This window comes from Hippoglossus stenolepis, chromosome 19, assembly GCF_022539355.2.
Source record: "Hippoglossus stenolepis isolate QCI-W04-F060 chromosome 19, HSTE1.2, whole genome shotgun sequence".
NCBI classification, from domain to species: Eukaryota; Metazoa; Chordata; class Actinopteri; order Pleuronectiformes; family Pleuronectidae; genus Hippoglossus; species Hippoglossus stenolepis.
In genome coordinates this window covers 7,130,199-7,153,797 of record NC_061501.1, presented here as the reverse complement: position 1 = coordinate 7,153,797, position 23,599 = coordinate 7,130,199, and the positions used below count along the sequence as shown (strand labels likewise).

Sequence of the window (23,599 nt, the reverse complement as noted above, 5' to 3'; positions counted from 1 at the left end):
AAAGAGTTTTAAACATATAATTTAAATAGTATTAAATAACATTATTCATCATTATTTTAAATGTAAATCAAATGTAGTCATGAAAATATCTTCATGAGTTAGAGTAAAACAAAAAGTATTTACTAAAATAAATGATTGTGAAAACTTCCTTCATCAGTTGGTGTTTTCATCACCATAGCAACCAGATGCTAAGATTTGACTTCGAAGCTGATTTTGATTGACAGAGTAATTCCATCATAATTCCACTGGGGCTGGGACAACAGGACCAAACTGATTGGACACCTTCCACAGGAGACATCTGATTGGCTGTTGTCTTTTTGACTCTGTCTTTAATGCTGTTAAAGTTGAAGAAAGTTTGTTATTGCACTCTGACCTTGTGTGAGGTAAGTCATGTCTCCCACTCTTGAACTCTGTATTTATCCAGCATGCTAACCTCTACAATCCAGGCTCATAATTCAAGTTTGAAATGATGCTACTGTAAAATATGAAGCTGCTGCTGTTACCTGCTGCTGTTAAATGTTGATAATGTGCTGGTTTCTGTGCTGGTTGTTGTGAAATGTATTTATTCAAATGGGATAAACCCCTTGAGTTGCACCAACTGGTTTTCAAGAGGATGGTTGCTTTCATAACAAATGTGGGAACATTGTTGACGGCTCGTCTTGTAATATTTTATATTAATAAAAATGATATTGCGATAATTACTGATGTTGTTTTATTGCCCAGCCCTAGTTATATAAAAGACCCAAAAAAATTATAAATATATTTAGCGATAGAAAGATAAATAAATAAATATACCTAGACATAGATACAAGTATAAATAAACTAATTAATTAATAAATGTGGGACAAAATAAATAAATAAATAAGTACATGAATACATGTAGAAATAAATGTAGACATAAATAAATATAGAAATACTCAAATAGTCTTTCTTAGTTTATTTATACTTATACTGACATATTAACAATATATGTTTGAGACAGGGTGGATTTGCGGAGGAACAGAGTTTATAGGCTGCTTCATGCAAATGTCCGATTATTGGATCAGGAGATTCATGTGGAGTAAGACCTCGGGCTGCGGCGCATAGACGATCTTTGTGGTGACGTGTGCAGGGAAGTTTGTGTGCAGATGTGTGAGTTGTGTACTTTCAGCGGGGCCAACACGCAGGGGATCGGACCATGACCATGTCCCTTCAGGGGTCAACATGTCATGGAGACGTCACATCAGCGGCTGCGTCTTCAGCCTCTTCTTCGTTGTGTCTTATTTCACCAACAAGGTGAGAGTGGAGTTCGAACCCCACACAGCATCCCGTCATCACCGCTGTCCCACTTCTTCAACGCAACTTCACCGCTGCACAAAGTCTCTCACAGGGGGGGGAACTGCGACCAACACGTCATCAATAATCAATAATCAGCAATAACCGTCACTTTAGATCGATTCTCCCTCAGATTGTGGCTCATCAGAGCAGCAGGGTCAACGCGAACAGGAAGTGAAAAGCAACAAGTTAAAGTTGTTGTTGGTTGATTATTAATAATCGATAATATCGTCAATACATCAATAATTATCGCGATAATATTATTACCTTAGCCAATGAGGTGACGTTTTCATCTGCGTTTGTTTGTTTGTTTGTTTGTTTGTTTGTTTGTTTGTTAGCAGCATTGCATGAAAACTACTTGACGGATTTCCACGAAACTTGATGGAAGGATCAGGGAAAAAACCCTTTAAATTTTAAACCCACTTCAAATCTGACACATTTAGGGAACTGATATGAATCTTTGAGTGTGTGCAATTTGGTTTGTTGACTTAAAGAGGACTGTTGGGCCTTGGCGGATGTTTGCTCTCCACTGAGATCTGTTGTAGTTTATTTGAAGTTTAAAGACTGAGTGAAGGTTGTGGTTTAAAACTCTTCTTTATGAGCAGAGAACGACAAACACTTGATAAAACACTAGATCTTACAAACATGAGGGAGATCAATTATGTGATATACGTCCTCACTGTGATTACACAATGCATAGAACTTTAGTTATATTGATATTAATGTTATACAGTATATTGTGATAATATTTGTTGTCACTGCAGTTTATTTTGAAGATAAGACAATTACTTGGATCTAATGGTTTTTTCCCCTCTTTTTTCAGTTTGTCCTGTCGGTGTTAAAATTCACATATCCAACGTTATTTCAAGGGTGAGTAGCTGAATCCTGTCACGGCCATTATGGGCTGAAATGTTAACACACCTGCTGCCAGTGTCCTTAAAGGTCAAATGTTGTTGGTGAGAGAAATATCTGTGCAGTTTATTTGGCTGCAGTTTGTGATTCTCTTCATTTTTTGTCTCTAAAATGCCAGAAAACAGAGAAAAATTCAGATTTTTGATCAATTATCAACATAGTTAACAATTGTTTCTGTAGGTGACTCAGTTAATAGACAATCTTTATGGTCTTTGAATCTTAAAAAAGTGTCAATTAGAATCTGCATCTTGCTTAATGTTAAAGCGCTTCTCTGTTCCCTGTACATAACTGTAAATAAAGATGGACAACATGTCTCCAATTCCTCCCACTATCCAAAATTGTTCTAAATACGAATGCTGCCATCTTGTGCCGTATTTTAATATTTTATTTTTTTATAGCATCAAATAACTAATTATAACCAAACGTATTTGAAAAATGAACACTTGAACATCAGTGTGATAAGAACTACCTAAAATGACAGAAACCACCTTTGAAACTTCTTAATTTTTTCCATGTCCTTTAAAATAACACGGTGGTGGCAGGACTTATGGCCAATGCTGCAGCCAGCCACTAGGTGGAGATCGAGACGCTTTGGGTAGCTGTCATGTTGTCCATCTTTATATAGAGTCTATGGAAATTACTGTTTATGGTCACTTACGAGACAAAAATCCTGTCCTCAGATGGCAGACGTTCATCGGGGCTCTTCTTCTCCTGCTCTTCGGGAAGCTGGGATGGGTGGAGATGAGCCGCATCACCAGGTACAGCTTGGAGACTCAAAGGATTCGTATTCCAGGTGCATGCCGACGCTTTCCTTAGTGTGATGTGTTTCACCGTTGTGTTACAGATCGGCAGCTCTGCCCTGGCTCCCGGCCTCCCTCCTGTTTGTAGGAAACATATATGCTGGATCCAGAGCCTTATCACACATTGTACGTCCAAAAACCTCCTTCAGTTAAAATCATGGTATTCTTAAAAGGATGTAAAAGACTGAGGAGGCCATTCTCAGGATTGGACGAATCAGGTGGCTGCAGCAGTGTTGTAAGGGAAGTGCGTGTTTTCTCTCCCCTTGCAGGAAATCCCTTTTTTCTTCACACTCCAGAATTCCTCTCACGTTGTTAGCTACACAATTCTGAAGGTTGTTCATAGAGAGGTAAGAGCCTGCACTTTCTATGTGAACCATAGACTGTGCATAAAGATGGACGACAGGACAGCTCCCCAAAAGAGAAGACAAAGCATCTCAATCACCCCCTGGTGGCTGGCTGCGGTATAGGTCCTAAATCCCTCCTCATCCATGTTAGTGTGTGGGACATGGACAAAACTAAAAACTCAAATTAATTTTTTTCAAAGATGGTTAATGTAATTTTAGGTAATTACAGATGTATGTTCAAGTGTTCTGATAAATTCACCAGTGGTCGAGTGCATGTATCAACGTGACCTTGACACCACAGCTCCATCTCCTGGTCGCTGCTGCACCGACTCTGGCTCCAAATGATTTCATTGGTGCAAGAGGGCGCCGTCGTTAGTATCCGGGTTGTTTTAGCTTCATTTCTGGATAGTGGGAGGAAGTGGAGACGCGTCGTCCATCTTTATAGACAGTCTACGATATAAACACGTGCAGCGCTGTGACACACCGCTCATCATCATCTCTCTTTCCACCTACAGAAGATGCGCTGGATGACATTTATCAGGTTTGTGCTTTTTGTTTCTTTCACACGACATAAGTGCATAAACACTTTCCATTTCAGTCCTCACATAAAGTTAAATAAAAAGTTACATAAAAGCAAAGCAACAGTGATAACTACAGATATACAGATATATCATAGATTATATTAAAAAATCAAAAAGTATGATAATAAAAAGTTCCCTGAAGCTTAAAATGTTTTTCTCTTCACAGCATCTGCCTCATGCTGCTTTCAGCCATCAACCTTCCCCTCTATGACCCGCAGGTAAAAATACACATTAGAATCAAATGATGAATTTCTCATAAACAGTCCATCGTCAGTGTTTATCAAGTGTCGGCTTCACCTTTCCCCTCTTTGTAGTTTGACAACAGTGGGTACCTGTGGGCCGTTGCTCATCTGTTCTGTGTCGGTGAGTAAAGTCTGTTTGATCTGTTCCGCGGTTGAAAATGAATTCAATGTCGTCGGCATGTGAAAATGAAAATGTACGAGATTAACCCTCTTCCCATCACTGGTCTGGTTCTTACACATCAAAGGAAATATCTGAATTAGATATAAGAGAGTTACTTATCAAATCAAGTAAATGATTAACTAAAATAGAAAATGGCCACAAGTCTGAAGCAGGGGATGTTCTGATTCATGTTTCAGGTGCATACCGGGTGTTTCAAGTTCATTACAAGCCCAGAGACTTAAGGTGTGTTCCTCTCACATTAAGTACAGACTCTACGATTGATTAAAGTTGTCAAACCAGTTCACTGACACTGTCTCACTCACCGCTGACCCTTTCATTTCTTTTCATTTTAGTGACCTTGAAATACAGTGCATCAACTACCTGTTCAGGTAAGAGAGAACTACTCCAAGGCTGGTTTCTGACATGCTACGGAATTTTTCCAACATTTTCCAGATGTGCTGTATGTGAGAGCAAAAAACATTGAAGCATGTAAAGGTTAAATGATCCAAATTAAAATTAAAAACCTGAATATGAGCAGAATATGTCTCCTTTGATATCAAAGTGGCAGCTGCTGCAGCTTCAGTTGTCGTCAGTGACTGATTTCATCTTCTCCTCTCAGTGTTCTGCTGCTGGCTGCTGCTGCTCATCCTACAGGTATGAATCCCTCGGCTGATGTTCCCCGTCATTTCTTATTTCACTTCAACAGTGCATCACTACATGGTTTCTCTGCAGGCGACCTCATGGCTGCCATGGAGTTCCCCTCCCTTCAGTCCTACACGTTTCACTGTGGCTGCTGTGCCAGGTATTTTTGTAGCTTTGTGTCTTTATAATGAATCAGCACTGAGCATCTATTGGATCTGTATTTATTTTATTGTATTGATCAGAATCCTCCAGGAACAATGGCTCTAGGAAATAATGTCCTTAGGAAGTAATGTCCTTAGTTTTACAGGATAAAAATAGAAAATACATGGATGGATTTTTGATTTCTTCCGAAAATACTTTGTAAGCAGTGTTCTAAAAATTGAATGTCTTAATAATTATAATAATAATTGTTGTTTCTATATAGTTAGTGATTTGACAGTGTTTGAATTTGTATTTTGAGGTCAGTTCTAGTTTTTAATTACAGTCCGTGGTCCACAGCGCCCTGCTGGGGTTTTTTCTGCTGTTGGCCACCGTCAAACTAAAGAGTGGAATCTCCCTCGAGCACTTTGGGATCTGGTGTTTTATATCAAAGGTGAATGTCAATCACGTTTCTATTCATGTTTAGTTATTATACTTCATTGCAGCGACAGAATTATAATTATTTTTCAAAATTGACACGAAAAGCTGGTTATGTGTTTTCAATTCAGATAAAACCAGATTAACCAGATAACCCTAACTACATTTTTTCATCCTTTCCTCCCAGGTTTCTGCCGTGTGCCTCTCTCCGTTGGTTTTCTCCATGGAAATAAACGCTCCATCTCTGATTTGGTGAGTTTCTCAGCTGCTTTTATTCCCTGCAGGCTAATGTTTAGGTTCTGTGATGAAGCAGTGGCACGAGTGAATGTGCATGATCGGAAGAATTATTCTTTCAAATAACTCCTATGCTATACCAACTAAAGCTGCTGATGTTAACTGCTCATATTGTTGTGTGGTTGCAGTGTGCTGGGCAGTCATGTCGGGGAGGCCCTGCTGGTGTATTCTGAAAGAGAACCTCAGCTTTGACAAACAGCAGCTTTCACTTCAATGAAGAGAACATGTTTCTATTTTTTCACTTTTCTAATCTTTGGTGTTTAACCTGCCGACCAAATAAAACGATCTCTGTAATATGTTGTCTGTCTTAGATTTCATCTGGATGGAGGTTTCACTGTAGAAGTCTGAAATTAGTTTCAACAGAAGAGACATTCTCTAAACATCTTAAGGTGTGATTACTGAACTAATTTTCCGGAAATTATCCGGAGGGGCCGTATGTGAGAATTCAAATGTCAGAGTCAGTTGCTTCGGGCCTTTTCCTGTCTGAAAACGGCTGGTGTGAAATATTTGATTATGTTCAATCTACTTGAATGAAGAACCGTGGCGTTTACAAACCTCTAAAGGCATATAGTAACTTTTATTTATCTAATCACATCACAAGCACACATAGCATGTACAGTCTGTACAGTCAGGTGACAGCTTCACTGTCCTCAGTGCAGTTTAAATACAGTAATAAACTTATTCTCTCATGTTATTTACTTGCTGTAAATGAAGTCAAACTTCTTCAGCTCTCCTCCTTTGGGGAGAAAAAAGCATTTAAGGGTGTTCTCCTCCGTGAGCGAACCTGAGGATTCTTCTCCTCCTTGATGTAACCTTTGAAAACAAGGAGAAAAGTCTTTAAATTTCCGCCTGACCGGACGTGCATGTGTGCAAAGTTATCAAGCATGTTAAAGGCCTCAAAAAGACATCACAAGACCGAAATGGTAAACATCCATTTGTTGCTCTGGCCCTATTTATCTCAGTCTACCAGATAATGCATTGATTTCCCTGTATTCTAAAGCCCCAGGGTGTGAGAGAGCATGTAGGTTAAAATGCTCCTTTAATGCTCCACTACCATACTGTACTGTACTGTGTTGTTAAATTACCTCTTTCAATGCATGTTTGTGTGGATGGGAATCCAACTTCCCAGAAGTTTTCTGGAGTAGAAGGAGGAATGTAAAGAAAGCGGTGCCTCGAGCAGGCGGACAACTTCTTCTGCTTTTCCTCCTCTGGGAGATAAGCATAATACTGGAAGAAAAATAAGCATACTTTAAAAAAAGAAAAAGGATCAATATTAAAACATGTTTTACTTTATAATGAAAATACTTACAATTTCACATTCCTTGCAGGTAGTGCCCTTCAGTTTTCTTCTCTCATCTTTCTTGCGAACTACAGCCACATGTGCGAATGTTGGTTGTCTGAGCCAGAGAGAAAATTCAGGCTGTGAGAAACTGACAAACTTCAGGTCCAGTCTGTTCTTTCTTCCTTTATCTGTTCACCATCAAATATGACAAAGCATGAAATATAGAAATACAAGTGGACGTCTGACCGGCTCACCGTGATTTGCTTTGACCTGGAGAGTTTTCAGGAGCGTCTCGTTCTGTTTCAGGAAACAAACAAGCTAAGTTCAAGAGCTGACCTCTTCTGATAAATTACATGATGACTAACAAAGTTCCTATTAGAATGAAACCTACCATCGTCCTTTTCTTCTTCTTCTTCATCATCATCATCATCCCCACAGTGCTGGCTTTGGCCTATGTGTGAACAGCTGTAAGACTTGTATTCCCCATTGGCCGAACTGTCAAACATCATGTCCAAACTGTCATTCGCCTTTTCGCCAAGTCCTGGAGACGAAGAAGAATGAAACTGTTACTTAGGATTTAATCACAGCGCATTCAAGATGGTTTATAACAACGTTTTAATTTTCTGCACTGACAGAATCAACTTGTGCTCATGATCTCGAGTTATTACATCCTCCAAGGAACGTTATGTTTTAACCCCTTTCAGTATGTTGTGTGTCGGCTTGATTTTAAGATTAAATAAAAACAACAGAATGGATTTCCACAAAACTTGGTGGAAGGATGGGACATGGGCCAAGGAAGTTCCCAATAAATTATGGTGCAGATCCAAGAATAACCTAAAAGGATGTTTTTCTACATTTCTCAAAGAATAATTCATAGATCTAGATTTTTTTTAAATAAATCGGACATGTTCAGGGGACTGACATTTAGGAGTGTGTGTAATCTGGTGCAGATCCCTTGAATGTAAATGTGGTTTCATGTGGGGCCTGTTGGTGTTTGGTGGAGGTGTGCACTCTCTGAGAGTTCTAAAAGTTTTGGTTGGTGTTTTTACCTGTAACACTGTCCTCTCTGTCCCGGTCATTCTCTCCCCGACACTGGAGTAAACTGTGACTAACCCAAGTGCAGTCGGTGTCCTCGAGTTCTCCATGACACTGTTCCTCTGTTTGCTAAAAGACAAACAAAACCTGTGTGAGGTTTCATATATCCAGTACATCCAGATGCTGTTTTTCAAGGTTTCATTAAAGGTTAAGACTTGTGCTGATCACAGAAAACCTTCATAAACAACCAGGAGCAACAGTCGCTGGATGACACCTGACAACTAGCAGGATATTTGCCTTACAATACGACAGAATGACCGAAGAACAAGTTTTTAAACAACACAAACAATGTGAGGTCATGTGACAGTACCTCGTCTCCTCTCCGCTCGCTGTCGTACATGGACAGGGCGAGCGCAGGGTCGATGCTCCACATGGGCTCCACCTTGTATTTCCTTTCAGCTGCGGGAGCACAAGTCAACACAGTCACTTAAAATCAACTGAATGGATACTCAGAACAATCAGAGGCACGATTTTCATTCAAAAGATTTCCACTGCGAAGGACAGGAACTCGCCATTCTCTGCTTGATGTTGGTCACGTGATGCGTTTCTTTTCCTCCCAACACCGCCCCCCGATCCTTTACACCTCCCGTCTGGTTTCTTGAAAGCTGGACTTGCAGAAAAAACATTGGGCTCCTTTTGTCCTGGATAAACCTGTTGAGCAGATAAAATAGAACCAATATAAACATATAGGTAACAGGATATAGAAGCCAAGGAACTACATTTGGTTCCTGTACAACACCTGTCTCTCTTTGTCCTTGCTGTCCGGTGGCTGCTTCACGAGACTTTGATTCGGTGTGGAGGTGCGCTTGATCACTTCGGGTTCTATGTGTTTGCCTTCCTTCTGTGTGTCCACCCGCTCCTGGGTCCCGTGTTTCTTGTCCTCTTTCCTCTGAATTTCCTCCTTCTTCCTTTTAGCTTTGTGAATGGAGCTGTCCACTGAAAACCTCTCGACTCGGGGGAGGAGAGACAGGGACCTTTCCGAAGTGGAGCCTGGACTGTGGATCAGTGTGGAGGAGGAGCCACAAGGCCTTTAGACACGAGAACCAACATGGCTGTTAATGGTGTGTTTGGTTTTTTTTGGTGGTTTTTTTATTCATATTTTGCTGATAATACTTACATACTTTTGAATTGTACTTTTTTTAAATCAAGCTTTTACTTTCACCTTGCTGTACTAGTATTTTGAATGAGTAAAGGATCTGAATATTTCTTTCACCAGCAGTACTTACTTTAAAGAAACGTTGTTTTTCCAGGGAGGGTTCAAGCTTCTCGGCTGCGCTGGAGGCACTTCACTTTTCTGAGGAGAGGAAAAATAACCAAATGAGTTCCACTGTCCAGGTTAAGATTTAATTATTGTTTCAAAAAGATAAATAATGATTAAGCTGCAGCAGCATGAGCCCTACCTACCATGTGATGCTTGACAAGAAGTTCGAAGCCGCATGTTTCTGCGACCACCTCGTCTCTACCAGGATTTACATCGTCTGAAAGGACACAGGGACGTGTTCAAACTACAGTAACAACACCACAGGACCAGGTGTCAAGCTCCTGAGTCCAAATCAATGACAGCAGTTGGATTAAATTAAATTATGGCAGTATATATTTCACTATTAAATTCACTCATTAGTCTCCGCTCTCTGAGTAAAGAGGTGGCTCTACCTAACACCAGGATGTAATCAGATCAGACATGACGGCCTTTTCTGTGTGAATTAAGCTGATATGACGTTTGTACCGATGAGTGTTGCATGGTGCTGCAAAGCGATTGTCAGAAATGTGACCACAAGACGAAAGAGCAAACCAGGTCGTCAAGAAGTTCAAGGAAGGAAATTCTGCATGACGTCAGTTTCCTGTTTCTGTTCTCTTAGAAACTACGAGTCCAGTCCTTCCTGTTAGTTCTAAAAACGACGATGATACGAGAGAGCACAGAGGATGAACTCGTACTTGAGATCTGGGAGGAGTCCAGGTCACATGTGTCGGGCACAAGCACTTCTGCTCTTCCAGGATTCTTTTCGGCATCAACAGGCTTCTTATTCATCTCTAAAACAACAAGAACAAAACGAGATTGAAGACATGACGCCGTGGGGCGGCGGATTCAGAAAACAGACGAGGGAGTTACATGTTGAAATGTACGTTGAAGCAGACTGACCACTGAAGAGCGAGTTGTTAATCTGCGTTAGAGGCCGTTCTGTGTATTGAAGGCGCCGGCTTTTGTCCATATTTTTACGTTTCTTCAGTCTGTTCGCCACGGGCAGCGAGCTCGCCATTACTGGTGAGTCGGGGATGATGCCTTCCTCCTGTTCTGGGGTTGAGGCCCGGCGGAGCTCTGAGCTGATGAAGCAACACAGACACAGCAACAACTCACTGAGACCTTCGACTCACTGTGCAGAACAACAGGTCAAAAATGACTTGAATAATAAACCAGTGCTCCTGTAGAAATGTACGGAGGAAAACATGAGCAGAAATGAAACAACTGCAGGATTTGTAGCTGTCCTGCAGAATATAAAACATTTTATCTCATTTATTTGAGCATATTTACAATGTCAAAGCCAAATTTGTGTAGTAAAAATCTTACCAAGACATCTTCTGCACTTCAGCTTGTAGTTTTCTGTTTTCATCCTTCAGGCCGTTTCTTTCATTCTCTGTGGAACACATTTCCCAGCAGGTGTCAGCGTATTCGACTTATCTATATTTTGTCTAGAGGCACTAGAGGAAAAATAGAAATCAGGCGATCTCCAAAGTGATCAGGAGTCATTGTGCAGCCAACATGGAGGCTGACAGTTTGGGCCAATCCATCCTGCAGATGTTGAGATATCTTGGAGGAAAAGTCATAATGTTAGTGCTGGTGGCTCAACAGTAAACGACTGCTTTATCTCTTTTGTGGCTAATGTTGTTTTTTAGTCAACTGCCTTGTCTGATTTTTCACTTTTTGGTTTTACCTCTTCTTCTTAAGCACTTTGTGACATTGTTAGGAAAAGTGCAGAATAAATAAAGTTGTATTATTATTGCTACAACAGACACAATGTTAATCTCTCAGTTAGTCACTGCTCCATGTGATAGTAGAATAAGAACAATAACAATACGTTGACTCACGCAGTTCAGCGACGAGACGCAGATTCTGTTCCTGGTCGTTTTTCAGGTTCTCCTCTAAAATGGCACATCGATCACATTCTCCTGCTCGGAGCCTGGAAACAGTGAACAGAGTCGCTCACTCTGTTCCATGGTTTCATATGGTTTGAACTTAACCTGTACTGAGGGTGGTTACCTCTCCTCCAAGAGGCTGATGGCATCCTGCAGGCTTGTGTTCTGCTCCTTCAGCTGCTGGTTGCGACTGTAAAACACCTCAAGCCTCTGAGCATCTCTGCAGAAATCAAACAAAATCAAACGAAATCCAACAAATGATTAATCGATCAACAAAATCTATTTCAGTCAGTGTTTAATTGTTACACATTTGAAGTACAAAATAGTAAATGTCTCTAGCTCCTCACATTTCGGGATTCTATGCTGTTATACATGACTTGTTGGACAAAACAACAACTACGAGCAATTCTTTCCAACAATCTATGGAGAAAATAATGGAGACAGGACTAAATTTTAATATTCATGAATATAAAATCCTGTCTTTTGTAGTGATTGAGGCTAATAAAGACCCACTCTGTTTAACCTGTTTTCTTTTTACCCTATTTCTTTAACGTTTTAATTAAACTGTAAACACAAACTTGTTTCTATTTTAGTTATTTACGTAACACATTTTATGGACATATCTTTTCATGCTTGTATGTGTGTAGATACTCTGTAATAAACTAGACATAAATATGTCATGAACGTAGGTTAAAAATACTTGTGTTATTATCTTCACCATGATTCTCTCAGAGTGACACAGTGTACTTACAAACAGCGCTCCTTCTTCAACTTGACCACTTTTTCCCCCAGTTCTGAAAAATAAAAAGCAACAAATGCACCAAACCTGTAAGTGAATTTTATTTGAGCATCTGATAATAATCGACAGGAGCCAGGAAAGAAAATTCACATGTGTGTGCAGCACATCATGGGGTCCGTCACCTTGAAGTGCATCCTGGTGACACTCTCCAAGCTGCTTCCACAAGTCCTCAAAGAGTTCAGCTGCTCTGTTTGTCCCACTGCTCGGCCCTGGGCTGCTCATCCTCACAACTGCAGAGTATTTCTTAAATGAAGGAAGAACAAAGAACGACACTAAAGACAAATATATTCTAAGTCTTCTGAAGTCACTGCTGGGCCAACACTAGCAGATAATCAGGCAGATATCTGGAGCGATTTAGCTCCTCCTAACAAACATGTTTGATATTTACAATTTGAAGTGGGAGACAATCTGACCCAGTGGTGTAGTATTAAAGGAATGGCGAATGGGTGATATACTACTAAATTGTTATTATGGGATTTTACACCGACGACGATTGCTGTTACGTCATAATTCTGCAACGATGATGTGTGTACTGACCCAGAGAAAATGTAGTTTCATAAAGCGTTATTCTTTTGCCGATTGAGTCGTCTACATAAAAGTCCCTATACAGTGAGCAGGGGTTAGTGAAGGAGTGGGTGATTTCAGACATGGCCATCGTGGGTTTAAACGCCAAGTGAGTGGTCCTCTGTCTCAAATAGATTGTCCAGTGGGTGCGTTCTCATGATTGTAAATCTGATACATCTGTAATCTCCCATGTTTTTAACATGAGTTGAAATTTAAAAATCCTCTTGTGTGCAGCAGGCATAACGTGACAGACAGATTATTCATCCAATCACCTGCCGAGTAGATTACTAAGTGTCTGCCCATTCCCAGTTTCTAAATAAGCCTGATCTGCTGCATCACATGACTCTTTACTTAATAAATGACTTCATCTCTCTAGTCCTGGTGGTTTTCTGGGTGCCAGCCCCCAACAGCTTGGGCCCCAAGAACGGATCTTTAAGCGTGTGGCCCCTCAGGAGGGGACTCCCACCCAAACAGTAGCTTCTATTCCACAGAACACAGGACAGGTTTTATCCACACCGTTAAAATAAGGGGAAAATACAATGAGAAAACTGTGGCCATGTTTTCAAACGACTTCCTGTGTGTTTCAAACATAATGGTTCGTTTTCTCGTCCTTATCGTCATTTTCTTGGGAGCTACGAGAATGAATGACAAGTGACAATGACACAAACACCATTCATTGTGTTTGTCGGTGTTAAACTTTACATGAATGGCGCTTCTGCTCCTTCTTGCTGCTAATTCAACCATTTCATCGGGATGTAAACAAACAGGAGCTTTTGAACGAAGGTAGAATTAAATGACACTTACACATTGACGACGTCCTCAGTAAAAACGACTTAAACTCGTAGTTTAATCAGCTTTAAAACAAACACGCTGACATGTTGTTAATATGAACTCAGCTCTTCTTCTTCTTCTTGTTATATCTGCTGCAGGATCAGAAACTGGCGCGCCCCGCTGCATGCTGGGAAAACTCCCTCTTCTTCTGTTGTGAGTGCGCTTCTACCACTTCCTGTCTTTAGCCCCGCCCATTATATACGTCAAGTGTGCTGCGTTCAGGACAAGTGGGAATTTGCGAGGCAGTTTATTTTCCACTTTTTTGATTTTCATTTTTTTTATTGGATATATTCCTTTTTATTTCCTGTCAATGGTTTAACTGGATGCATGTGATTGCACGTGTTTTGTTTATTTCGGATGCATGTTGATTACTAACTCTAAATAATATTTTTAGTAATCAATGTTGTCACGTATGAAACTAAATGCTAAATGTGGAATTGTATATTATATTATATTTAGCATTCATGATTATTGGCATCTGTATGAGTCTCTCTAGGAAAAAAAAAATATTTATTTATTATTTATAATTATATATCTTCTAACATGTTTTATAACACATCCATGAACTGTACAGGGAGAAAAATATAACTGGATTTATTATCAAGTTTAACCATTGTGCAGTGTATTAAATGTCAGGAAATAAGTGCAATAAACTAAGTTAAAAAAAATAAAAATCCCACCAGAAAATACCATTTTGTTTGTTTGTTTATTTATTGTTAACTTTTCCTGCACAGGTTCTTGACGCTTCATATCTGGTACTGTTGGGTGCCAAAAGAAAATACCCAATAACACAAAAAATGGAAAACACATCTTATTCTTATATTTGTTTTTATTTTTGGTCTTTCTTTAGAATACAAAACACGAACCAAAATCACAAAAGTAACATTTACAAAACAGATCGTTAAACTGAGGTGACTGAGGCAACATAGAAAAGCATGTCTGAAACAGTGATGTTGGTGGGTCAGCCTGGAACCTTGAGGTAAGCAATGTCAAAAAGGTCAAATATCTTAACTGTTTTTAATAATTAGTGCCTTTACTCAGTAGTGCTAATCACAAATTTTATGTTTGACCATTACTATTATCATTATAATTTCCTAACATGTCCACATTTAGCAGCGATTAAAAGATGTAGTGCTTCAGACCTAAGAACTAAATGACATGTAGGTTGAATATTCATGTTGAGCTGTATGGCACTATTTTAATGGGTTATATTTTAGTCGTCTAACACACACACACACACATACACCCACCCTCACACACACACACACAACTCTGTTCCTACTCATTCAATGGTTGCAAATGATTAAAAAAAAAAAAATCCTCTGCTTGCACCCAAACCCAGAATACTTGTTGCTAAAATAAGTGAATACTTTAAGTCACCCAAAGCGTTTCAAGCAGGGATCAAAAGCTGCTCCAGACTTTTGCAAAAGTTAACGCAGTTTGTCCTAAAACGTGTAACAGGGCAGAAAAAATAAAACATGCGTAAAGCGACTAATTATTGGAATGGCCATCAGTCGAAGGCACAAACTCAAAGTCCCATCTTTCTCCTAAAATACCAAAAAAAAAAGGTAACACATAACAATGCATAACGCCGCATCGCTGAAAGAAACAATAAAAACTAGCGTCACTCACCAAAACACAAAGCAGTGAAAATAGCACAGTTTAGTCTGCACTGGAGTGCGCAGGTATGTTTTTGCATGAACAAACATTTCTCGTCTTTTCTTATTTCACATATAAGACATGGTCACTGGTGATTCAGCATCGGAGATTATTACTTTTCTTTTTAGTTCCTTTGGATGTGTGCCTTTTTGTTGATTTTGCATCTGTCACTGCAGGTAGATTGAGCTAGCATTACTTCATATAGCTATATGTACACATGCATTCAACATCATAGGTGTACCCCAAATAAAAAAAAAAACCTCCCTTTTCACCACTTAAAAGAGTTGAAGCTATAAAAACCTGCATGACAGTCCACAAAAAAGTTTGCATGGGGGCTGTTTGATGTGAGATATGCAGCAGGTCGTAGAGGTGCTGGCGCTGGGGTGTGGCGTGGGATGCAGTCGTATTCCGTAAAGGGGAAGAGGGGAAGAGGATAATGGGGACAGGGCCGATTCTTCACCACCTCCTTGTCTGAATGGCGCCCTCTCTGTATGTAGTTGGGTTTTAAGATTCACATTATGCTGGAAGAGGAGTAACTGGTTGCAAACTCTGGCAGAGCAGGTCTTCACCGAGAGCAAAAAACACTGGAGTAGAGTGTGAATGCATATCTACCATCTCCTGACCTGCAGAGAGAACAACACGCTAATTTGATGGTGAAATCCACGCGTGACTTTGGTGATATGTTTCGGATGAGCACATCATACTCACGCTTCCCTCTCTTCACCACTGCGGCGGCACGTAGCTGTAGCTGGGTGTGCCGGGAGTCCGATATGTGGGCATCTGGTGGGGGGCAACAGATGCTGGTGATGGAGTTGTCAACAAAGTCCCTGAAGAGCAGAGTGAGAGCAGTGGATTTCTTTAAACAATATTTGTCATAAATCATGAGATAAAAGGATATTGGAGAAGGGAAAGAACAAATCTTTTCCACCTCATTAAGTTCTCTTCAACCACAGCTCTGTATCTTCCTGTTTTGATATCCATTGATCTCTTATTCACACTAGATCATTTTCAGCCTGATTTTTGAGTTGCCAACATATTTTGGAACTCGGAGACAAAAGCCGAAAGTCTGAGCCAAATCGGCGTTCAGTCAGCCGTCGCCAAACACTATATGTGAATTCTTCAAAGGGCTCGCCGACACGTCACCTTCTCCAAATACATTTCTAGCAGAGAAAACATCTAGACAATCAGTGGAGGACGCAGAGGTGGTGGAGAAGGTACAAGAAGTGATGACTTTTGCATATTGCTTTTATTATAAGTACTATAAATATATACTTAGTCGGCTAAGAGCATGAGCCACGCAAAGTAAAAAGTGTATGAGTGAAATTATCAAATACAAAGTTATTTTTCCTGAGTTATGAAAAAGTTATTATATTGTTAATGGCAAAATTGAGAGTAATTACAAAGATATATGCAATTTCCATACAACTGTGATGTGACGCCCACTGAAACATTTCACCTCTCCTCCATGATGAGGAATGCGAGACTCCCAATCTCCTAACAGCATGTCGTGTTGTGTGAACTTGCCATCACTTTCAGACAAATTACACTTAAAGCACATGTTTTCACAATCTTTCTCCAGTTTGTTTGGATTTGACCTGTACTTGTATTTGAACTCTTCTTTAACTCTCCTTAAATCCACAATAATGTAACATATCAAATAACTTGAATGATTCAAGTGACTGGATTTAAGACGTATAAAAACCCTGTGGCTCACCAGCGGACATGGCCATGGTGGTGCCTGCTACCATCCCCATGGCGACGCCGTTTTGGCGGTGATGAGGCATGGTCGGGGCATACATGGCCGCAGGCATCCCGTTCGGCTGGACCACCGTCGTGTGATGGATCACATGAGGCGGTGCGGCGTACAGCGGCTGTGTGTAGTACGTGCCCTGCTGTTGTGACGGTATTAACTGGATAGGAGGAGAACAGAGCAGCATGTTACAGCTGAAAACACAGAGGTGAACCAGGGAAACCAGTTTCCGTCAACATGAAAACAAACTGAAGGCGTACTGACCTGTGCATATGGGTTCTGTTGCGGGTAGGTGCTCCTGACAGGGTAGACAGCAGCAGGGTAGGGGTTGGGTGAGGAGGAGTATGGTGGGACTGTCCCTGAGTTGGGAGAGCAGGACATTTTGAAAGGAGTGCCCGGAGCGTAACCTGGAGAGCGAGGGAGACACCTCACATTAGTGCTGCAGGTTTTAAATGTGCTGTCTCTTAAATCTAGTCTCTGGTTGTGGTTGAAGAGCAGCTGGAATTATTCGATTTTTTTTAAATGTAGTAGTCTGTGTCATCTTCCTCGGATGTGATATGATCATAATGTGGTTCGAATTAATATTTTGTCTATAAAAAGGAGAGTCATGTGACAGCTTAGATCACTTTGGGTTGTAATCTAAGGATTAAAACTTGTATTTGTCAGTAAGCATAAGCGGTGAACTTCAGATGTTCTCCTGAAAAGACCTGGAGGGGCTGAATGACATTCCCCAGAATTTCTCCTGCCAGACCCCTCCCCCTAAAAGTCTGGATAATATTTGAGGTGTGCCCATGTGAGAAAACAGCAGGAGATCATCCAGAGGATTACTGTCGGTCTGCACTGCTGCAGAATGAATGCTGAAATTGTATCCACTGCTAGTTGCCATCTTACCCATTGCCATTTTTTACCTCGGCCAAGGAGGTTTTGTTTTTCTGTTTCTTGGTCGGTTTGTCAACAGGATCATGTAAAAACTACTGAGCAGATTTTCAACTTCCCGCGAAATAATTCATGGATCTTGATGAAAAAAAAAAAGATCAGACTGATATGTGCGCGGCTTGATTGAATTCAAGGAGACTGTTTGACCAAATACAATTTCATTTGTATTATATACATTCACAAATCACATTTTGCCTCATAGGACTTAACAATGTGTACAAGGTGAGACATCTTCTTAACCCTTGACTAGTGTGGAAACACTATTCTCTACTCTTCTATGGTACTCTTACAGTATATTAAGATAAAATCGTTGGAAAAAACATGTTGAATGTGATCAATTTAATGAAGCGCAACAGTGTAAGTATGTGCAAAGCATTAATCGCCACTATCTTAATAAAAAACTCTTCTTACCACTGGGGAAGGCTGCGTTTGCTCCTGCGTAGATGTTTGGATTGTACGCTGGAGCAGCTGCGTAGCCAACAGGGAATCCAGCTGCCATGAACAAAGAGAAAGACAGAGAGCGACAAAAGGAATTTTATGTTTGTTGCCTTTAGGATATTTTCCTGGAGTTTAGATATTTTAGTCTTTAAATGATTACCTGGGTAGCCTAAACCTTTAGTATTGGCAAAGGGGACCCCTGTTGGGGAAGGGCTGTAAACAGGATTCATTATGGTCACGTTCTCACAGATGCTGCAGAGAGAAGCACAGTATTATTTTAAAACATGTTCAATTTAATGCAAGGCAGAGATAGAGAGACGACACTGAAACTCCGGAGAAATATGAAGATGTAGACAAGAAGGACGTCATCTTAAATAAGAAAACATTTCCACCTGATACCTTGTGACAAAGACATACAAGTAGTCAGATCTTATGATAAAGATCATGCTACAGAAACTGTGACACTGGGCCCAGACGACACCAGTAAGGTACATTCCTATTTAGTAACAACATCATTTTATATTCTTGTGTATTTATTCATACGGCACAGTAACAGCAGCACTTCTGAACAAAAGCACTCAAACTCAAAACGCTAACAGGAGACTGCTGCTATGAGTGTAACAGACCACCAGGTGTCACTGTATTTGCTTTGTTTGAAGCCCCACTGATGCATCATTGATTCAATGATCCATGAGGAAAACGTATAAATCCAACACTGATCCATGAGCGGTTCTCCACGTTTCCAAAAACAACTTTCATCCTCAGATATCAAGAAGGAAAAATGGTAGGAAAACATAATAAACACAGTCGGCTAGAATGATAAAAGACCTTTGACTTCACAAACAACAAATCAGTCAGTGTTGATCCTAATCAAACCTTCTGGGCGATTTAACTGCCGAGCTGTTTCTCCACATCGAATCAGATACAACAGTGTTTATGTATTTTGTAATTTGTGTTAATGGCTCTATCATCCACCGACCACCGAGACATCTGGAACAGAGCGTGCTGAGCTGCTGGTGTGATGAAGAACTGCTCCGTAAGCAGGATCCTGTGCATGGACATTTCTCTACACAAAACTATCGCACCACAATTTAAGACTGAGATAAATATTTAGCTTACTTTTTGCACAGCTCAATCTGAAATGGTAACCCATCTTTTCTGGCAGTGTCAGCCTACTCTAACAATTCTGGAACCATGACAGAAAAATTGAGGAAAAAGCTTTTATCATTAATTCGTTGATCATCCTTGCCAAATTCTATACAGCCTACATAAATAAAAAGGGTTTTCAAGCCAAAGGCCCCTTTTTCTGTTTGCCATAATAGTATTTAAAAATGTATAAATCCTGTTACAACAAGAAGGCCATAAAACAGTAAATATATGGGCATGTAAAGTGTGAATTTTATGGATTCACAAAATGTGCCCTTTATTCATTTTTTTATTTTGTATTATTCATTTATTTATCTTTGCTAGCTTGCAGAGTATTGAGGGATGTTTTAGTTCAGCGCAGGTTATTATGAAGAGAAAATAGACACAAAATTTTAAATGAAAATTAAGACTTATAATGTACAATTATTTGTGCGTAACCATAGATAAGTGTCTTCATATCTTACGTTTCACTTTTAGATCATGTAAAACACATTTGGGACAATTTTGAGTCTTTGTTCTTTCCATAACTGATTCCCCTCTTATCCACACCCTGTAAACAGAACGCTGGGAGGCATCTCTCTGCTGCTTATCAATGAAACGTTTTGAGTTGAGAGCCAACTCTCAGTTTGGCTTAAGTCTAAATCGTTGCCATGGAAATACAGGAAAAATAAATTATTTCAAGAAATCTAAAATAACACAGGGTACCACTCCACTACTGGATTAACATTACAGAGATGTGGGGGTTTTTTCGAGTTCCACAAAGTAAATTATTACAGATGGACGGACATATATGCCCACATTATAAAAACAACTGAATTAATGTCTATTGGTCTTGAGCAGTGATCGACAAATGTGTTTTTCACTTTGGTCCTGATCACCAGCTCTGACTTAGCTGCCTTAGCTAACTGATTTGTACACCTAGCTTTTCCTCACTAGTCCTAGAGACTGTAGCATTAAGGTGCATCAGAGGTTCACTATAGAGAAATCTGATTTAATGGCTGCAGACAGTTTATTAATTAGCAGATCACTAGTCCAGGTGCTAAAGGATCCACAGCTCTTACACAGTCACTCTTTATATTTCAGTGATGAGACGGTTTAAAATTGACTGAGCACATGATCTAACTCTGTGGTGACGGGTCCAGTGAGGACTGGGCTTGTTTGGGATGACCTTGCCAGGTAACACTCACTTTGTGCGTTTATCTGTTCACACATATTCATAACTGCAATTACAACTATTTCGTGGAAGCTGGTCTTGTGTTTTGCATGGTATGCCTAATTTAACACAGTGCAAGAGCAAGGCGTGGCTCTGCCAGAGCACTCACTGCAGAGCAGAGTTTAAAATTTAAAAACCAGCTCTGTTCCATAAACATTTCACTGTTTTTAGCCGTTGTTGAATTTTGTAACATTCTGTAAACTGCAACTTATCAAAAAAGTAAACACAGTAAACACAGCTTCAGTCATTCACATTTACGTTTTGCATTACACAACTTTCTTTGCTCTGTTGCCAGAGGCAACTCTGACATCTGCTCCACATGCTCATTAGTAGAAAAGAACTCGGGTAGAGGTTTGTCTCTGTGCTGCGACAAACATCATTACATCACTTTTCAGGGAAATATTAAAGATTGAATGAACCACTAACTGGGTAGTGAGCTGAAAGTGACGTGTTTCAGCTAAAGGGAGACATCTTCACATGGCAGAATATGAGCTCACATTAGGATAGAACCCGACAATTATCATCATTATTGATTGATTTTAACATCTGTTTTTTTTTTAAAAATAATTATTCATGTGTTTATTTATGATATATTGTAAGGTTTCATTGGGTGTCTATAAAGGCGCTGTTATATAAGATGTATTATTAATATTATTATTTATCATTATTGATTAATCTACATTCTAGTTTCTACATAAATCCATAATTAATTTGGTCAGTAAGACATCAGGAAATAGTGGGAATGCCTGTTAAATTAAACTAGAGAGACTCATGTGATAAAGAAAAATCTGCATATTTGAGAAGGTGAAAACAATAAAGGTTTGGCAGCTCGGTTGGGCGAAAAATAATATCAAGATACAATGATCCACATGAGTCTATATCGATACTTATATTATTATTATTTAGTTAGTTAGTTTAAAGGCTGTTTTTTGCTCTGAGTGAAGGTTGTGGTTTTGAGCTCTTCTTTATGAGCAGAGAATGACTAACATGCTAAACAGCTAAACATTTTTTAAATCTGAGGTTGATCAATGATGTGAAACCTCCTCACACGATGCATAAGCATTATATCGATATGTATTGGACTTTTGTTGTAATGCTACTGAAGAAAATTATATTGAGGCAGCTAACAACAAACTGAAGAAGCTCATGTTACTATTCATGTGCAATTTTATTATTCATGTGCAATGTTACTTTTTATGGAAAATATTACTATTTTCCCATCATATTTTGCTCAATATCATGTGCAATACTCCAAATTACTTTTATTATATTACTATAAACTGCCACTTTAGTTTAGTATTTTTTTCATTGTGTCATGGAACTGATTTTATTCTCATTTTCACTGGTTCTGCATTTACTCCTTATAAACATTATATTTTCATTTATAATTCACTTCCTACTTTTATTTCTATCGTCACTAATATTTTTTAGACTAAATACTTATATTGCAATATTCTCTGTAGGCTGTTGTATATTGTGATCCTGCAGCAAGCTGGCACAATACTTTTTTGGGGGTTAATACAGTGTTATCTTATTTGATCTAATTGTGATTATTATTATTATTGCCTTAAAAGTGATGATACAATAATCCAAATATGTTGATCAACTAATCGACGAATCGGCTCGACTTGGCAGCTTTAGCTTTGATTAAAGCAGCGACGCACACATGCAGCTCAGTGAGCAGCGGTAACTCAGCAGATCTCCGGTGTCTGGTGTCAGGATGAGTCCCGACACAAAAAAACTGACAACAACAAAGAGAACACAACACAATAGCTGAGCACAGGCCGAAGTGGATGAGCCTCGGGACCCGCGCACACACGCACACACACACAGGCTGCTGTTTACAGGTGACGTTATGTTCCTGCACGAATAAAGATGGCAACCTGTCAGTGGGAGAGCAGAGCAGCCGCGGCCGGGGCTTTGTTACCGCAAGCGGGCTCGGCTCTCAGACTGCGGCCGCCCCGAGGACACCCACCCACCGCATGTACATCGGACCCTGCGTCTACTGTGACACCTGTCCTACCGCGGAAAACACCGCCGGCCCGTCCGTCGTCCCCCAGGCCAGCGGCGGACAGACGGGGGGGGGGCAGCCTGTCCGCAAGGCCGCAGAACAGAGCGCAGACACCGCCGTGCCCGCAAACACCGCCGGCCCCCCTCCCCCCGACAACCGCAGGTGAACACGCACTATGCCCCGCACACAATGACCCCCGGTGAGTTACGGTACCTGTACGGGTCGCGGTCGAGTGTCCCTCTGTCCTCTGCCGTCAGATGAGACGTTGCTGCCGCTGCTCTGATCCAGATGCTTCGCTCAACTCTTTTGAGCACCGCGCGTCACTTCCGAGTGGCGTCACGTGGCTCCCGCATATATTTATTTTATTACATTTATATAAAAAAATACAAACTATAAAAACCAAGACACATTCCTACTTCCTTCATCAAATCATTCGGTCTCAGGTTGTGTGAAAAAAGAAAGAAAAGAAAAACCACAATACAAGTAATACTTTTTTAAATCCACCGATCAGGCGAATCCTTTTTTTATTCCCCAATATATGCTCAATCTGTAAGACAATTATGAAACAGAAAATATAAATGTGTTGTTGAGTATTTATTATTCAGAGTCTCCAGTGGCTGAATGAGGTTCCAGGTCCTTTGGGCTGTCAGTGCCGGTCCACTGCAACACAGTTACACTATAAAAATGCCACACTGTATTTTGTAACAGTTGCTACCTTAAAATATCTTAAAACCAATTAATAGACACACTGTTACATTACCAACTGTCACTGTAAAACAACTGTATCACTGATACACAGTCATTTGTAATAGTGCATCGCTGAAGCACTAAATGACTGAAACACTGTAACACTACCAAGTTTCACTATAACACAACTG

At 40.1% G+C, this 23,599-nt stretch overlaps 3 protein-coding genes across 4 annotated transcripts; 1 reads left to right on the top strand and 2 right to left on the bottom strand.

Moving 5' to 3' along the window:
- Positions 1 to 1,093: 1,093 nt before the first annotated feature.
- LOC118098588 (transmembrane protein 241) lies at positions 1,094 to 6,159 on the top strand. The gene is made up of 15 exons (XM_035142576.2): positions 1,094 to 1,275; positions 2,138 to 2,184; positions 2,907 to 2,984; positions 3,071 to 3,152; positions 3,296 to 3,373; positions 3,886 to 3,911; positions 4,118 to 4,169; positions 4,266 to 4,314; positions 4,551 to 4,596; positions 4,707 to 4,742; positions 4,973 to 5,007; positions 5,086 to 5,155; positions 5,494 to 5,587; positions 5,759 to 5,823; positions 5,994 to 6,159. The coding sequence occupies exons 1-15, from the start codon at positions 1,204 to 1,206 to the stop codon at positions 6,055 to 6,057; spliced, it is 894 nt and encodes a 297-aa protein (XP_034998467.1). The 5' UTR covers positions 1,094 to 1,203; the 3' UTR covers positions 6,058 to 6,159.
- Positions 6,160 to 6,411: 252 nt separating this feature from the next.
- rbbp8 (retinoblastoma binding protein 8) lies at positions 6,412 to 13,726 on the bottom strand. 2 transcript variants are annotated; one of them, XM_035141870.2, is made up of 19 exons: positions 13,542 to 13,726; positions 12,296 to 12,416; positions 12,126 to 12,168; positions 11,499 to 11,594; positions 11,327 to 11,418; positions 10,809 to 10,875; positions 10,383 to 10,564; positions 10,178 to 10,273; positions 9,647 to 9,720; positions 9,469 to 9,536; positions 8,982 to 9,270; positions 8,755 to 8,893; positions 8,553 to 8,641; positions 8,197 to 8,311; positions 7,539 to 7,688; positions 7,402 to 7,444; positions 7,175 to 7,262; positions 6,951 to 7,092; positions 6,412 to 6,678 (listed from the first exon to the last, which is right to left on the bottom strand). In XM_035141870.2, exons 2-19 carry the CDS (start codon positions 12,393 to 12,395, stop codon positions 6,590 to 6,592), a joined length of 1,962 nt encoding a protein of 653 aa, XP_034997761.2. In that variant the 5' UTR covers positions 12,396 to 12,416; positions 13,542 to 13,726; the 3' UTR covers positions 6,412 to 6,589. The 2 variants fall into 2 exon arrangements, with proteins under 2 accessions (XP_034997761.2, XP_034997762.2); XM_035141871.2 differs by having other exon boundaries at positions 8,982 to 9,237.
- A 653-nt stretch (positions 13,727 to 14,379) lies between these two features.
- Positions 14,380 to 23,080, bottom strand: fam168b (family with sequence similarity 168 member B). Its single transcript, XM_035142255.2, has 7 exons — positions 22,935 to 23,080; positions 18,512 to 18,603; positions 18,325 to 18,405; positions 17,242 to 17,384; positions 16,942 to 17,137; positions 15,936 to 16,054; positions 14,380 to 15,850 (listed from the first exon to the last, which is right to left on the bottom strand). Exons 2-6 carry the CDS (start codon positions 18,579 to 18,581, stop codon positions 15,948 to 15,950), a joined length of 597 nt encoding a protein of 198 aa, XP_034998146.1. The 5' UTR covers positions 18,582 to 18,603; positions 22,935 to 23,080; the 3' UTR covers positions 14,380 to 15,850; positions 15,936 to 15,947.
- Positions 23,081 to 23,599: the final 519 nt, after the last annotated feature.